General features: G+C 35.1%; 2 protein-coding genes across 6 annotated transcripts in view; one reads left to right on the forward strand and one right to left on the reverse strand.

Annotated features, from left to right (window-relative positions):
- The window catches only part of Cog5 (component of oligomeric golgi complex 5), a 305,629-nt gene that overhangs the window by 64,254 nt on the left and 224,056 nt on the right, over window positions 1–17,319 (forward strand). The window lies entirely within an intron of this gene.
- Gpr22 (G protein-coupled receptor 22) lies at window positions 844–7,881 on the reverse strand. Of its 2 annotated transcripts, XM_031357465.1 has the most exons (3): window positions 7,452–7,881; window positions 5,529–6,516; window positions 844–3,983 (listed from the first exon to the last, which is right to left on the reverse strand). In XM_031357465.1, the coding sequence occupies exons 2-3, from the start codon at window positions 5,612–5,614 to the stop codon at window positions 2,660–2,662; spliced, it is 1,410 nt and encodes a 469-aa protein (XP_031213325.1). In that variant the 5' UTR covers window positions 5,615–6,516; window positions 7,452–7,881; the 3' UTR covers window positions 844–2,659. The 2 variants fall into 2 exon arrangements, with proteins under 2 accessions (XP_031213325.1, XP_031213326.1); XM_031357466.1 differs by lacking the exon at window positions 5,529–6,516 and having other exon boundaries at window positions 950–3,983.

The following is a 17,319-nucleotide window of genomic DNA, read 5'->3' on the forward strand; positions in this document are numbered from 1 at the left end:
ACATAGCATAGCCGTTAGCATCTATGTAACATAGCATAGCCGTTAGCATCTATGTAACATAGCATAGCTGTTAGCATCTGTGTAACATAGCATAGCCGTTAGCATCTGTGTAACATAGCATAGACCTTAGCATCTATGTAACATAGCATAGCCTTTAGCATCTGTGTAACATAGCATAGACCTTAGCATCTATGTAACATAGCATAGCCGTTAGCATCTGTGTAAGTGCAGATTGGAAGCACATGGGTATAAAAGTAGAATTATAAGAATCAGTCCATGCCAAGTTCCCTCCTGCCTCTATTGTATTTGCAAAAAGAGTTTTCATTATAAAAGGAGAAATTAGCAAGAATGGTCTTTGGGATAAAATTACTAAGGAAAAAAGGAGAAAAGAAATAGCATCAAAGTTAAAGACACCCCGAGGAAAACAATGCTTTGTTTTTCAGTAGAGTCTAAGTCAGTGAAAACTTGAGGTCAGCTAAGCTCTCTTTTACCAAGAAGTCTGCAGTTGCAGATGGTTATGTATTCTCTGCTGCACTGCTTCTCACAGTTATATACTGTTTAACACATTAAAAGCTACTAGAGGTTTTGGGTGAGGTGTGGACAGGTACAGATTTTGTTTGTTGTAAGTCAGTAAATAGAACTCTGATATCCAATGAACAAATAGCAGCTTTCAGGGCGAAGTTACATGTTTGCTATTCTTCCCTAATTCAGAAGGTCAGAATGCTTGAAAACTCAGTTTCTATACTAAAGTCTTTAGAATGCTTATAAACCTCATGATTAAATATACTGAAAGCACAGTGAAGGGGTTTCATAACACAAACTCTACAAGCAGTCTAGTTTTTAAAATCAAGATTTTATAAATCTAGGTGTTAGTATTTTAACTTATGTTTGGCAGTCCAAGTACAAAATGTATTAAAAGTTGTAATTAAGATGTTAGGATATATTGTAGGCCAAATGTATTTATTGAGTGAAAAAATTCTTAACACCATTAAGTCTTAATTTTAGGTTTCAAAAATAAATTTTATTTGATTATGCTACAATTTATCAAACTGCAGCATTTTTTAAATTTCATAAAGCAGAAGGAAGGTGGGCCTTTGCCGAGTTTTGACACTTTAGTATTATAATCAAAATAAATCAGTTTAATGTTCAAGAAACCTTGGTGATTTCAAGCTCCTGTATCACACTCATTTCCCCAGGGATGAGGCTAGTCAGTAAAGCTGATTAGATGGATTTCACCCTTGTGTAAAAAGTGATATGTATTGAGTTGTCTAATATGACCTTTTAAATTTAAAAAGTATGTTACTTCATTTAATGAATATAGTATTTAAAATATAGAATAATTATTGTCAAGCTATTCAGTTACATATAGCAGGTACTTACATATTTTAAATAAGTTGTTGCTAAGTTTTGGTATTACTATGCATTGCCAGATTATTATAACAAGTAAGAAATTCTTGTTTGCTATGAAAATAGCAATCTATAATTACAATCTATAATTACAGTGAATAATAATTTTCCAATAAGAATTGAGGATTTAAGAGAACAATGTCTAAGTTACATGGTGGTGGAACAGAAATGTGACACAAGTTATTATTGGTTTAATCTCCTGGAGACTGGAAACAGCTGCTGGAAAGGAAAGTTGTCTAAATTCTGCCTCACATAAGTTGCTATGTATCCAAAATTAGAAATATCTGGCTGTGTTAGGCTTTTCTACAGTGACAGAAATGGTTCACTTCTTCTGCTCAGTCTTCCTATTTGTGTGGTTAACGTCTTGTATACAAAATCATAGAGTTAAATGAAAAATTACTTTATTGCAGCCTTTTTAGACCAGTATTTTCTTTTAGCCTAGGACATTTGGTATAGAATTAGGCCAAATGAGGAAGGAGGAATAAGGCTGGTGTTACTGTGGCTTTCTTCCCTCCCTTTATTGTTGGCTCATCTGTATAGTAGACATATTACCCTCGTAATAGAATTCAGTATCTTTTCTTTTTATAGTAAACTTGAATTTTAAAGTTTGCCTATTTTGGTGTGCATATACAGGGTTTATTTATTCATTGACTCATGGTTTTGAAATACTAATATAGTCTATATTTTCTACATTCAAAAGAAATAAGGTTTATATATAGTTCATTATTTTGTTGTTAAAATATTATAACAAGTCGGTCATATCAGAAACATAGCATAGTGGTACAGAAAATCTTGCTTTGATTTTTTGAGCCTATAATTTTTTTGTGTTAAATACTTTATGCAACTTGTCATCATATAAATATATCTGTAGTTCGTGGCTTAGAAATAATAGACTTCATACATTGTTTTTAAAAACGCAGATACCTGTGTCAGTTACATTTTAAAGTTATACACTGTTTTAAGGCTATGTATTTATTCTTTAGAAAATATGACTTACATGGATATCTTCTGATGGACATAATATTGACAAAATATACACATGATACTACTTTTTAACAAACTGCCATGCAACAAATACATTAAATAATGAAGAAATTGAGTATATATGACCTAATCTAATTGACATTCACATTGAAAATTTACAACATAACCAATACCTAGAATGTTTTCTCTTACATTTGGCAGTAATTTCATTTTTACAATTTAAATTTAAAACTCTTCTGAATGTATTTGGTGGTGCTGAGACTCCTCTCTAGTCTGTGACAACCTGAGGTACTAAACATTTCTCTCTTATTTCACTGTCTTCATAGGTAACCTTCTTGTTTCTTTTAGGATCTATCCATGAGTTGTGTATTACAGCGTTATTAGGCATGGGATCAGCTTCAACTATGGAAACAACTCGCTTTTTCATCTTACTTTTTAAGACCTTTTGAAATTTTTGTCTGGTGAATGCATACAAGAGAGGATGGAATATAGTTGTTCCATAAGCCATGACTAGAAAACACAATCTTAATTTTACTAAAAGGTCACTTGGGCCTAAACATAAAATAGTGGTATTTAAAACAGAAATTGGTGTCCAACAGAGAAGAAATGTAGAAATAATCAATAACGACATTTTGAAGACTCTTTTCTGCCTTTCTCGTCGTTCCCGGTGGCGTTTCACGGCTCGCCGGAGGGCAATTATTACAGAAACTGAAGTTCTCACTCCAAATACGACATTCCTCCCACCACTGCTTTGTGACATGTCTGTGGTCTCATGTGTGGCTAGAGAGATTGTCTTTTTCTTTCGGGCTTTCTTCTTTGGTCCTGTTGAAAATCTAGTGCCTATGCGGATATTCAGAGCCTGGAGTATCTTGGTGTATGTGATCAACATGACTATAACTGTGAAGAAGAAGATGGGGATCTGAACTAGAAGGTGATAGTACATCCCGAGCTCAGTATAGTACTCACTCGTACTGACACACAGCAGTGTCTTGTTTTCCCATGTGTTTCCTCTTTGAAGACTGAAAAAATTTACTTCAATGAAGGGAATCAGGAATGAGAAGAAAGAAAAAATCCAAATGGATGTCATTAGCATTACAGCTCTGCCCATTGTCAGAATTCTGTTTGCGGGTTTTACAGAGATGTCATATCTGTCCAGAGTAATAGCAAAAACGTTGATTGCTGTCGAAACACTTGCAAAGGAAACACAGGCTTCGTGGAAACAGCAGATGAGAGCAGTGTTACTGTCCAGTGAGAGCAGAAGGACCACCATAGTGAGAGGGATACATCCCACACAGATTATTACATCAAGTACGTGGAGATTCATCGTAATGATGTTACTGACAGAGTTGATTAAGTTGGATTTCATGCAGTAAAGTACCAATACAGTAAGGTTGCTGCCAAGTCCCAGCACAATTTCTAACATGAGAAATCCAGTGAGAGACACTTGAAAGCTTAGTGGATATGACAGTGGTTGGTACATATTGGTGTCGATGTCATCAATGTCATCTCGCACTGTGACGTTTGATTCAGACTGCATGTTGATTTCCAGAGCAGGAGAAAAACACATTCTTTTGGAGCAGTTGGTGTTTTGCCTAGAAAATCAAATAGAATATTTGGTGTTTGGCAGTTTAAGTGATATACAAAGCATGATATTCTTTGTAAACAATAAGATCTGTTTTATAATGTTCTTAGTTTAATTTTTTTATTTTGTAAACTACTGATGCAAAATTTAGAATTGGGAAACACCAGGACTACATTGTTTTTGGTGTAAAGGGCAATTGTTCTGTTTTGAGGAAATAACCATGGGGATTGTTCCTCTGCAGTGCAGATTACTGTCTATACAGTAAGGGTTTACTTCATTGGGAATAGCTGGAGTGTTCATTTTTCAGAGAAAGTGCTTCTGAATAAGACGACTTCTCAGAGTGCAAACCTAATTCTAGTCCAATGCTTTAAGATTTCACTTAAAGCAGTGTTGTGAGTGGATGGAATGTAAATGCTATCTCAATGTGCTCTAGCATGATTAGTGTAGGTGTAATTATCCCTGTGAGATTTTAAATGAAGGGACAAGTGTTCATTTGAAAGGATAAATACCACACAGCACTAATTCGTTCTCACTGTCTTCCCACTGTCCTAACGACTCTAGCTGATTCTCTAAGATGTCAACAGTGTGGACTTTGGGATTATTTCCAAAGAAAGAGGAAAATGATGGGAATTTTGTTTGTCATGGTAAATATGCCCACTACGTTTTATAATAGACTTATAGAAATTTGGGGGGCAAAAAGACATTATGCTAAATTAAAAAGCCACAAGCTTAGTAAAAAGTAATCCTGTGGCTGATTTATTTTGTGACCACACCCTCTTGTGTATTGTTTAAAGAGGAAATTGAAATTTCATATGTATTTAAGAAGTAAATGTTTTTGAAGTGATTTTATAGAGTGTATTCAGTTCTTTTGCTTAAATAATTTGTGGGGTAGAAAAATGAAATTAAAAAAATATTCTGAAGTCCATTTTTGAGGAAGCTTTTAAGTTACACATTACTTGTGAAATATTTTGTTCATATCAGCCAGTGAATAATTTTGAAGAAAAGTTCTGAAATAAACAGTTTTGACTAATTCTTGCAAATATGTCTTTTAGGAGTTTAGAATCATTTATAAAAATGACACCTGATTTTCTGGCCTGAAATGTCTGCAGTGAGGTTATTCAGCTTAATATATGAATTTATACATCCAAGTATATTTCACATTTCAGGTATAGCATTTTAATAGCAAAATACTTCATTTTGAAGTATAAAAATTAATGGTTTTCAAAATTCACAATGACATTTAAATTGATGTTACCTTTGACAACCTTATACATGTTATTAGTATTTCAGAAACACATGACAATACTTTCATTTCAGTTGGAATGGATATTACCAGGTACATGTTGATCATATAAAAATGGCTCAGCTTACTGAAATCCCATGAAAATGGGCAATTTTAAGACAACTAAATTTTCTGAACTGGCAGACTGAACATCAGGTCTTTGTTTTTGTCATATCACATTTATAATTAAATAAAGTACACTTGTCAAGTACAACAGCAATGATAGAAAACATGTGTTTTCTTCTATGGGGCTCCATGCATCCTCTGACCTACCTGTTTGCTCTTGCTTTATGGGCCTTTTGGCTCACCATGGTAGTTTTCCAGAAATTGATACATGATGTCATTGACAATTTTGACATGAATTTTTTTTCCTGGTAACAGTGGAGTAGCTGTGTTTTATTTCATGTTTTGTAGGAATTCATTCACTTGCTATTTGAGTACTTCAGTTGTAGGAATTGTGAGATTTAGTTGGCTAACGGATTTCTAAAGAACAGCACATAATTTTCAGGCAAATGAAACTTCATCAAATGATAGAAATTGCATTTTCTTTCCGAAGAAATACAAGATTGTGTCTCTTTATTTTCCAGAATACATGAAAATAGAAAAGGAAACATCACGTTTCTAGCTTCTAAAATGCATTTAGATATCCATGTTTTCAGGTTCTTTCTGCAGCAGGTCTCATTGTTTTGAAATGATTTCTCGATCACATAATTTGCTTTATATTTTAAATCCAGTACATGCTCTTTTGATAAAAACCATCTGCTATTTAATTCAGTTTGTTCTCATTAGAAGAGGATGCATAATTGGCCATAAAGCTCAGATGGAAAACTCTATTAGTCATACCAATTGATATGAATATCTAAATAGTGCAGAAAACATTTGCTAAAGCTTCATTTTGCTTGCTGGTACGTCATGACATCCTCCTTTTTGAAGTTTTTGCTTCACTTTCTTGCAGAATCAATAGTGTCCATAATTCTGCTATATTATAGTATGAGATCTTCCTTTTAAAACGCTCACCAGTTGGTCTTCAGGCTCTTACAGTTCTATTTTTTTCTTTTTGTGGTTATTCTATGTAGCATCGTCTTGGGATGCTGTCAGCTTGTTCTGTCCCAGCACAGCTAAGCTGAGGCTTTAACTCCTTAGTGTCTTAAAATCGTGTTATAAGAATATCTAGTAGTTTGTGGTTCAGAGAGCTAGGGAGCCTCTCAGTCAGTTGCATTCTTCAAATTGTCAGTTGTGTATACTGAATTAGTTGTGGGCCCTTGTGAAAAAGGCAAAAAATGATTAAGGAATTGGTATCCTAATAATTTTGAATTAATCACAAGTTACTTTGGTTAAAAAAATTAAGCCATGTAGCATTTGTTCTCAAAATAAGCAAACTGTATTGTTATAGCTATAGCTACAGTCATAAAATGAGGCTTCTTCAAATAAAAATCTCTTTTTCAAAATAAAAAATGGCATTATGTTACCTTATTGAGCAGCAGAATTGCAATGAAATATAACCATGAGAAAGACAGTAATTTAAAAATATTTCTCTTCTCTCTTACAAGTGATTTTGAATGTTCGGAGCTTATGAACAGTTTGTATTCAGTAAACATACTGCCATTTCCCCCTTGGTAATAAATGTAACATTTCCCGCATGCTGGGAAATATTGCAGCTTGCTTAATTATTAGCACATAGTTTGAACTTTAACTCATTAAAACAGATTCTGTGATAAGACACTATGAATTTCTTTTGATGAATTGCTCATGTGGGTGAAATGTAAATGGTAGTAAAAAATATCTTAACTTCATATTAAATAATTTTCAGTAAGCATGCCCAATTATAATCTTAACATAAAACAGCCGAAGAGTAAACTGGCTTCTTATAAGACATATAAATGTTCTTTTAGCACTTGAGAAATGCTATATTAATGACATTAAAAATATTTGATATATCCAACAAGACTTAAGAGTTTATGTTTTTGGAGTTCATTATAGAGAACAGAAGAGAATGTTGTTTAACAGTGCACCCTAAAAATTACATTTAAAATACATTATGTTTTAAAAGAAATCAATTTAAAAATTACATATTTACCAATAAGTAGAGGAAAACAATCAAACTCTTAAAAATTTAGGCTAAAAATTCCAAAGTAATTTTGCTCCACTGTGCTGTTTCAAAAGCACCTATATACTATAATAAGGAACACATCTTACCTCTGCTAAAGATTTGACGAGTTCCTGATGTAGTTGAAGCATTTCCAGTTTTGATTGATTCATTCTGTTGATTTGAAAGTACAAGGCTCGGGGTTATAAAAATCTCTTCCCAACGACCTTAATGGAAATGTGTCTGTACTGTGCCATTGTTTCAGCAGCCCTGCTAATGTATAGAATGTGCAGTGCTGCTTCGGCTGCAGCAGCCTCTCACTCTTCCTACTGTGGAGTCAAGGAGCTTCTGAAAATGCGTAATGAAAGTAATTTAGCATACTGAAGCCTTCTTGTCTCCAGAGACAGCATTCAGATCCAGGCTTCTGAAAAGGAAGGGCACTGCTCTGGAGAGGGAAGCCTGCTTCGAGCAGCTTTTGCAGAGTGACAGCCTACCTTGTCGCTTCTCCCCACTGCAGAGAGATGCAGTGCATTCACTAATTTTGATTGGCTAGTTGTATTGGCTTAAACTGCTTCATATGTATGGCAGGGGTGTCTCCCCCCCCATCCATGGCTTTATATAAGGATGCTGTTTTAAAAGCCTAAGTTTTTAAACTGGTTGTTTTTTGCTCTTAAATAGAAAATGAGTAAATTAGTCTTTTAAAAATGTATATTTGGTTCTGGCTCATTGATTCCCAATGCCAAACATTAAGAAAATAGTCTCTCTCTCTCTCTCTCTCTCTCTCTTTTTGTGTGTGTTTCTGGTTTTGTTTTGTGTATGTGTGTGTCAGGGAGGTTACATTGTAAAAACAATATATTTTTAAGCTGGTAACTGGATTGTGTTAGTAGCTGTGTGTGCTCTGGGTTGAGGTTCTTTGTTCTACAGATAGAAAGCCCTGAATCTTTTGCAGTGAACCAGGTTTGATCTCAACTAGTTTGTTTGTATCCAAGTCATTTCTTTGTATTTTAAATTGTAATCATCTTACTGTTACTTACTGACTTCAGTGTTCATTCACCCAGATATTCATTCATTTCATTCATTTGTTCATGTTACTGATCACATAGACTTAAGGAGATTATATCACAAAACACTGTAAACATTCCATTGCTTGCATAATGGTAGAACATGTGGACATGGTACTCTCAGTCCACACCTGTACTGATATTTTTATGTATATGTGTGTACGGACCATTTGTTATTAATATTTTATCTCAGTGGGCTATTTCTGTTTTTAACATGGTCACATTTCTTGGTGGATTGATCTTTCGTAAATATTGTATATGGTGATTGCTAATGCTGCTGGCAAATATATGTGGTAAAGAAAAATGTATATATTCTCATAGGGTATAAAGCTAAGCTGTTTAAGATGATTGTTAAAAATAACAAAAGAATGATATAAAAATAAAATACATTAATTTAAAATTAAATTTCTATCAATTGTTAGTAATTTTAAATACATTTCTACTTTTGTTAGTGAGGTGCATACTTTTTTTAGGCAGAAATATATGTATTAACCAGTTTACTTTTTAAATTACATTTCTGTATGTATGTGTGTGCATCTGCTATGGTGCACATGTCATGGTTAGAGGATACCTTGCAGGAATTGGTTCTTTCTTTCCACCACTTGGATTCTGGGGCAGGACAGTCTTAGACATTAGACTATTTTCTTAATGTTTGGCATTGGGAATCAATGAATCAGAACTAAATACACATTCTTAAAAGACTAATTACCCATTGAGCCAAAATGGAGCATGGTACTGATGGCTGTATTATTAGAGTATTAATCATTACTTATTTCCAGTATTAGGAATAGTGTTGAGTTTTCAAAATGTTGTATCCTAGTTTTAAAAAATTTTGACACTAGAATTATTTTTTATAATTTCAAAAAGTAATATGTACTTTTAAAATCTTTTATTGCTAGTGTTGAAGTTTTATTGAAGAATAGCTGATAAGTTCATGGGTTTGAATTGTATTCTTTAGAAATTGAAAGTTATATGGACATTTTGTTGTGAATTTTGAAAAAAATCCTGCATAGCTTTGTGTCTTAAGGTTTTGGTAATGCTAAAATGAATATGTTTGGCTACTTATTACTTATGCATTTTCAAAGCTATAGAGAAGAATCTTGTTAGAATGACAGATATGTTAAAGACAGATAACATAAAGATATGTTATCATCTGTTAAAGACAGATGATACAAGAATGTTATTTTAAACTAAAAACTACAGTCAGAGGGAACATCTTACCTTCATTTAATTGAGAATTATGATTGGAATATGGAAATTATTAATATAGTCTATATAGTGTTCTTCTGTTAGAGAGTTAAATGTTTGCTTAGGTTTATTGTCAAAATATCTTGGTCAAGTAGAAAAAATAAAGGCAAAGAGAAATCTATTGATTTCCCAAAGTGTGGGTATGTTGTATCAGTCTATTATAGCCCTGGGAGCCTACTTTTTGAGCTAGTGGGCCTATCTTTTTGGAAAATTATGAAAGCCTATGATTTTAACACTGATCTAAGTTCACTCTCTACTTATTAGCTATACAAAATTTGTAATTTAAGCAACAGTACAGCTGTTGTTAACAAATATTTCTGTGATTCTAAATGAAATGACTTTACTATGTTACAAGTAAAGTTATTTTGAGAAACTATATGAGTTTTATGTAAGTAGTAATTGTAGAAAAAAGCTTAAGTCTGGACATTTCTGTGCATTCCCTCTGTAACTGAGATATGATTAAAGACACATGAGAAACCACAAATAGCAGCTTTTAAAATACAATACTTAGTCTAATGGTTTTACTTTATTAAATTCACAAATGTTTAGTACTTCTATGTTACTAAAATTTTCACAAGGTAATTTTAAAGTCCTCTGGTTTTTAACAAATGATGTAGTAATAATAGTAATAAGCACTAGATTCAGAATTGGATTAAAAAACTGGGTGTCGTGGTACACTTCTTTAATCCCAGCACTCAGGAGGCAAAGGCAGATGGATCTCTGAGTTTTAGGCCAGTGTCATCTTAATGTGAGTTCCAGCACAGTCAGGACTACACAGAGAAATCCTGTCTGGAGAGAAAATAGATTACATTATTTTTATAAAAAATTACATATGTTAGAATTTATGAAGATTCTGTTTCCATGGTAACAGGTTTTTTTTCACACTTGTACACTTAATACAAGTGTTCAGATAAGATATTAATTTTGAAAACTGCTGCAGCTGGTGATTTAGATAAGGTTTTATGTTACAAAATAATTTCATAGGTTAATTTTTTTACCTTATAAACTAGAAATATAATTTGCTTTTTCCAGTGATAACTGAGAAGCGTATGTGAATCTAACCCCGAAATAAAGTTCAAAATTGTTTTTCAGAAGTTAAATTTTCCCTTTAGTTATATTTTTATTGCATATCTGTTTTAATTCCTAAAAGTTTGTGGCCAGTCCTGATACTATACTTTTGATGAGTTTATAAGTAAAAAAATTAATTTATGAAATATTTTAATCAACTGTATCTGAAAATGTTTGGGAAAAGTGTATAAATGTAAAGATAATTTTTAACTGTGGAAAATCACCCTTTAAATTTTAGAAAGAGTGCTTTTCCAAAGAATACTTAAAGTAGTTAACTCTGCTTATGACACTGGAACTCAAGGGAAGAAATTTTCATTTGGCTTCTCAACTTGTCAGGAAAATAAAAATGGACCATCCTTTGAAACCTCAGTATAGGATTGAAAGAATACTTTGATTTTCATGACTTCATCTGTGGCTTAGTTAATCAATATTTTGTAGTTCTTTGCTTATACATCCTGTATATAATTTTGCTGGATTTGTACTTTATTATTACATTTTTTAATGCTATCAAAACAATAATTTCTTTTTTTTTTTAAAAAAAAAAATCTAATTCCTTGTTGCTAGGGCACATGACAGCAGTCATAGTGGTGTTTGGTCTTTGTGGTGATTGAATGAAAGTGTCCTCCATAAGCTCATAGGGAGTGGCATTACTGGGAGGTGTGGCCTTTTGGAACAGGTGTGACCTTGGAGGAGGTGTATCACTGGAGGTGGTTTTGAGATGCTCATGTCTAGCCTATTGTTGCTCTCTCTTCCTGTTGCCTGCTGGCCTGCTGGTCTACATGTAGAACTCTGACTCTTTTCTCCAGCACTGAGTCTGCTTACATGTGCCATGCTTCCCAGCATGATAGTGGACTAAACCTCTGAACTGTAAGCCAGTAACAATTAAAAAAAAATTTGTATAAGAGTAGCTGTGGTCATGGTGTCTCTTCACAGCAATAGGAACCCTTAGCTAAAACAATCTTGTATCCTATTACATTACTAGATTCTTCTGCTAACCTTAGAGCTTTTGAAATGAATTACATACTTTTTTGTATATAGACAGTTAATGTCTGCTTATAGAGATTGTAAGTTTTCTTCTCCCCAAAACATATGTATCATATTTATTTATCTCTCAGCATCTCTGATAATAGATTGGATAGGAGTATATTTGGCTGAAGCAGTCTGTTATGAGTCGTGAGCGTCCATGAGTCTTCTTGCAGAATTTGACAAGCATGCAAGCTCTGACTGCTCTTTCTCTGGTCTCTTTCCCAGGGATATTCTCCCTTAAGGGATGAAGTAATGACTGCAGACAAAGAACAGATGGATAGACTTGTTCTGCTTGCTCTGAAAACGATCCATTTCCAACTTTGATGTTCTTCAACTGTGATAGAAACCCTCATGATACAGAGCATCAAGCAAGAGCCCTCGGGTAGAGGGCCATGTAGGGCAAGGTGAATGTCAGCGATACTGTGCTAAAATTAGGTTTTGTATTATGGATGATAAAATCCTGTTTCTTGGACCCAGCATCATATACCTTTTGCTTGCATCTGTGAAACAGATAAGCTTTGTGGCTCATAAGTTGAATGAATACCATCCCAGACACTTGGCACATTTGTGCAAGGACATAAAACTGACAAAGGTAAAGCTTTCTGTCCAAGGAAGGGCAGTGCTTCTGTGGGTTCCTTAGTGCTCTAAAGGCCTAAGAGGTGCAGAAGCAAATCCTGTGAAGTAAGGCCAGTTGTAGAGAATAAGTTGAAAAACTGCTGAGTTGTTTGTAAGCAGTGGAGGACGCAGTGACTAAAGAAGCTGCTAGAATGGTGCCTTGGTTGTTGCTCGCTCTCAGTGCTTGGAAGGAAGGAAAATGTTAGTTCATGAGTGAGGCAGCGTGCTGCAGGGACAAGGGACAGTGGTGTAGCCATTGAATTGAGTGCTCATAAGAACTGCAGTGCAGGTGGCAGCAGTGAGAGTGCAGACCCGAGTAGTTTAAGTTTGCTGAGCAGTTATCATGGGATTTGGTGCAGCTGTTCTTGTGCCTGCATCCCAGGCTCTTTTCTTTCCTCTTACTCCAAACTCAGCTGCTTAGGTAAAAGCCAAGTGGGAGGAGCCTCCTGAAGTGGAAAGAATGCACTCTTATAGTTGAGGACAGAGGTGCCTGTCGAATCCTACAAGTTTTGTGAGGCTCAGAAGGTTGTAGGTAAGGCAGAGACACTGAGGTAGGCTAGAGCTGTAGCAGAAGGCCCAGGGGCAAACCAGAGTTGTCTGACCCTGTGGTAGGTCGGGGCAGAGGAGGCAAGATGTGGTTCCACCCTGGTATTGAGGAGCTAAAGGGGAAGGAAAACCTTCCCATGTCACTGCTCTCCCCTGCAAGCTTCTCACTCCTCATGCCTCTGGCCTGGGGATAATGTAGTCTCCTAGAGGCTCTGGCTACAGTTGCTTTGTTTGTCTGTTCAGTTTCTTTTTCTGTGATTTGTAGTGGGGAGCAGCTGCTCAAAGAAGCAGACTTGTGGGTGGGGCCTTTGGATCTGCTCTTTGCTTGTTCTGATCCCCTTTGCTAGATGGATATTTAATGCTGTGGTTTTGATGGTCTTATATACGTTCAGATTTTAAAGGTGACTCTCACATTTGTGGTTTGCTATAGGCCAAGAGGGATTTAAAAACACTCAATAGAAAGAAAAGAAATAGCAGCTTCTTAAAAAGTCTGGTAGCTGCTGGAGAGAGAATCCAGGCTATTTCCCAGTACAGCAGTGCCACCTGCCTGACCCAGCTACAAAGTGCACCCTCCCTCCTTACCTCCCTCCCTCCTTACCTCCCTCCCTCCCTCCTTCCTTCTGCTCCCCACCCCGGCTCGGCTGGCTCCCTTTCTCAAAATTTTAATGCTATACTTAGAATCTTACACATAGTAGGCAAGTGTTCTATCTTTGAGCTGTGAATTGTAAAACTCTCTTCCTTTATTTGTGATGGTTTCATTATGTTGGTCACATTGGCTTGTAACTTCTAGCACTAAAGTTTCCCAAAAGTTTTGCTTGTTCTACTGTTAAGAATTGAAGCAGGCTTTCCTGCCATGACAAGTACTCTACCATTGAGTAATAGCCCTTCAGGTGCATAGCTTTTAAAATGTGCCAGTTGTCTACATCTTTGTTAAGATGACGTACTTGAACCTCTTATACCTTTTGGCTCTATGACGTGATGTTCCTGTTTGGCAATAGGTTAACTTGGACCTCATGATTCACAAGCAGAAGTGAGCAGTTGGATTTCATACATAGATGAAGATAGTTTGTGCACAGAGTGACCTTAGTGTCAGTTTTAGTTTTGTATGGAGAGTAGGCAGGACAAAAGCATATCTTACTTGACCACACGAAGTAAAGTCCCTGTCTCAGATATGCCTTCTGTTCACAGAAGCTCTGCTGAATACTCGGACTAGATTCACCACTTCTTTGGTTAAACTGAAGCCAATGCAATTATTTAATGCTAGTGCTTCATACTGAATATGAAGTGGGTATGATTGTCTCCAACTAATACTTTTTTGGATTAGCCTTTTTAGGGTGTAAAACACCCTGCCTCCCAAATCCTGGCCTATTGCCAACAGACTAATCTTCAGGTCTGCCCTTTAGAAGGCTGGCATATTAAATAATTTCCTTGGAACTTTAAGCCATGAAAACAAGTTGCAGCTGTCAGCAAGACAGTTTGGCTTATAAAGTCTGCAGTTTGCACATTTCTAGTTCTACCTGGGTCAATTTTTGCACTTGACATGGCGACATATCCACATGACAGACTGGAAGCCACCATGTAGTGATTCTTGGCAATGAGAGTTTTCAGTGTTTCTACTAGCTTCCATTGTGAACATGGATTCTATTCACCAGTCTTAGGACTGAAGGATCATCCCTCATCCTACACCATCCACACATCTCCTTTCCCTAGCTCTGTGAGCAGTTCAGGTGTGTTCACAGAGCGACAGAGTAGTTAAACTCTTCACAGTGCTTTAAGTTTCGCACACACGTACCAAAGTTGGTAGAAGGGATGGGATTCAAGATCAACTTAGGATTGCATCCCTTGGTGCCTGCTGTTTTCCTCCCCCAAGCTTATAATGTGGGAGATGCATTCATGGACTCTGTAGTGAATGAAGTCTGTGAAGAACGGCCTGCAGATAGGTATGTTTCTGTATATGTATTCTCCATAGTTCTTTTCCTGTTAGCACACACTCAGCTTTGAGAAAAATCAATAAAAATGTTAGCCAAATAGTTTCCCTAGTGTATGCTTTTGATTTTTCTGGGTACTCAGCTGCTCATGTCCAGTGTGTCCCTCAAGCTGGCCTTCTTTCCTGGGAGTCTGGGCAGGTTGCTACTCTAACTCCTGCTGCTTGACAGTTTTAAGAAAGGTTTGTGCCTGGATAGAACTTTTCTCTTCTTTCTCTTGTCCAGAGTGTGAGCTGTGTTCTTTTCATCCATCTGGAAGCTGGAACGACACCTGCTGGGATTTCATTTGGCTTTGTGTGTAATCAGTAAATCCTTACCTTGAGTTTTCTGACCGATACTTCCTTCTCTAACTTTACATAGCTCAACTTTAATCTCTCACAGCAGGTATTTTATAGTTCTCATGGATGTGAAGTTGGACCATTCTGAACTCATGTTTTTTGATATTACTCTATAGAGTATTTGGCCTGTAACAGAAGTGTATATTATGTTTTTAAAATGACCTTTTCTAGGTATTGAAAACTCACCTGATTTTTCTCATTTAATCTATGAGCATGGGAAACTTGACAAATTGAGTTTTGAATGTTAACCTAACCATACATTTCTGAGACATGCAGTGCTTGATTATGATGGATTTCCTTTTTGATATTGCATAATTTCATTTGATATTATTTTGATAAAGCCTTTTGCCTGTGTGTTCATGAGAGACTTTGGTTTGTAATTTTTCATTTATTTTAATGTTTTATCTAGTTCTAGAATTCTGAACTTATAAGTTGGAAAAAATGTTTCCTTTTAACTATGAGTTTGTAATGATTAGTTTCAATCCCTGCTTAAATATTTGATAAGTTTTATATTGGGTAATGTTTATAAATTCAAATTATTTGACAGATAATAGAGGTTTTCAATTTGCTTCTTGTCACTGTTTTGTTGATATATATCTATTAAATAATGTATTCATGCTGTTTAACTCATCAATATTACCAACATCCTTTAAGTATTTTCTTATCATATTTTAATGTTTGAAAGAGCTGTCTGCTGTCACCGCTCTCACAAATGTAGGCAGTTTATCTTTTATTAATTTCTGTTCTATTCATGTTTCCTTCCTCCTTTAGTGAATGCTTATTTCATTAGCTTTTATTCTTTTGCCCATTAATATGTACTTAATAATGTATTACCTACTTCACAATGTACATATATTTTATTTTATATCACTTATTGTAGTGTTTTTTTTCCTGATTACCTTACTAGTTCATTGTCTAATTGGTTATTTCAAAGATATTTTCCAGTTTTCAAATAATAGATGATTTTTCAATTATTATTGTTACTGTTTTCTAATTTAATTTCATTGTGGTCAAAGAGAATGTATTGGGCAATATCAGCTTTCAAAAATAAGCTTATATTTGCCAGGTGTGGTGGTGGTGCATGTCTTCAATCCCAGCATTCAGTAGGAAGAGGTAGATGGATCTGAGGATGGAAGAGGCAGTAGGAAGAGTTTGAGGCCAGCCTGTTCTACATAGTGAGTTCAGGGACAGCCAGGACCATGTAGAGAGACACCCATGTCATTAACAAACATGTTTCTTTAAAGGCTTAGAATATGGTTTAGTTTGAGCACAGTTTGTGAGTAGTTTTAATTGATTGTGCCTTACGGTCTAGCCTTACTGATCCTCTTTTTAATCTTCTGTTAACTTTTTATTGAACAGTTATTTTTAATAAATGAAGTGTTGTAAAGTCCCCAACTCTTTTCTTTTTTTCACTTTCCCCAGCTTTTTCTTTGTGTGTTTTTATTCAGCACATGAACATTTAAGGTTGTTATCATCCAAATGTTTTACCTCAATAGTAATATAGTGTGTCGCTTTCAGGTTTGTTCTGTGTGGTTCACATTACTCATATTTAATGGATTATCTGTGTACCTTTTTTTTTTTCAAGACAGGGTTTCTCTGTGTAGCTCTGGCTGGCCTCGAACTCAGAAATTCATCTGCCTCTGCCTCCCCAGTGATGTATCTGTGCACCTTTAAGGTGTACTTTCCTAGTTACGAATGACTTTCCTCCTCCTTTAAAGTCAGTTCAGATTTTTGTCTGAATTTGAATGTAAAGCAGTTACATTTAATGCAATTTTCACATTATTAGACTGGCTTCCCTTCTCTCTTCTGTTTATATATGTATCCTTATTTTTCTCCTTTCCTTATTTTTCTGCCTTTTTTTTTGTGGGAATTAAGCAATTTTTTAGCTTTTCATTTAGATTCTCTATTAACTGTATCTTTTAGTTTTCTGTGGTGATTGTCTCAAAATTTAATGATATAGATACTTAAGTTACCATCATTTATTTATAATATTTTAAACTTACCATAATATAGTATCCATTGACTCATACCATCTTTTATGCTAATTATTCACATACATTGTATGAACTTCAAAATAATTTTATTACTATT

The sequence above is a fragment of the Mastomys coucha genome, unplaced genomic scaffold (genome assembly GCF_008632895.1).
Source record: "Mastomys coucha isolate ucsf_1 unplaced genomic scaffold, UCSF_Mcou_1 pScaffold6, whole genome shotgun sequence".
Lineage (NCBI taxonomy): Eukaryota > Metazoa > Chordata > Mammalia > Rodentia > Muridae > Mastomys > Mastomys coucha.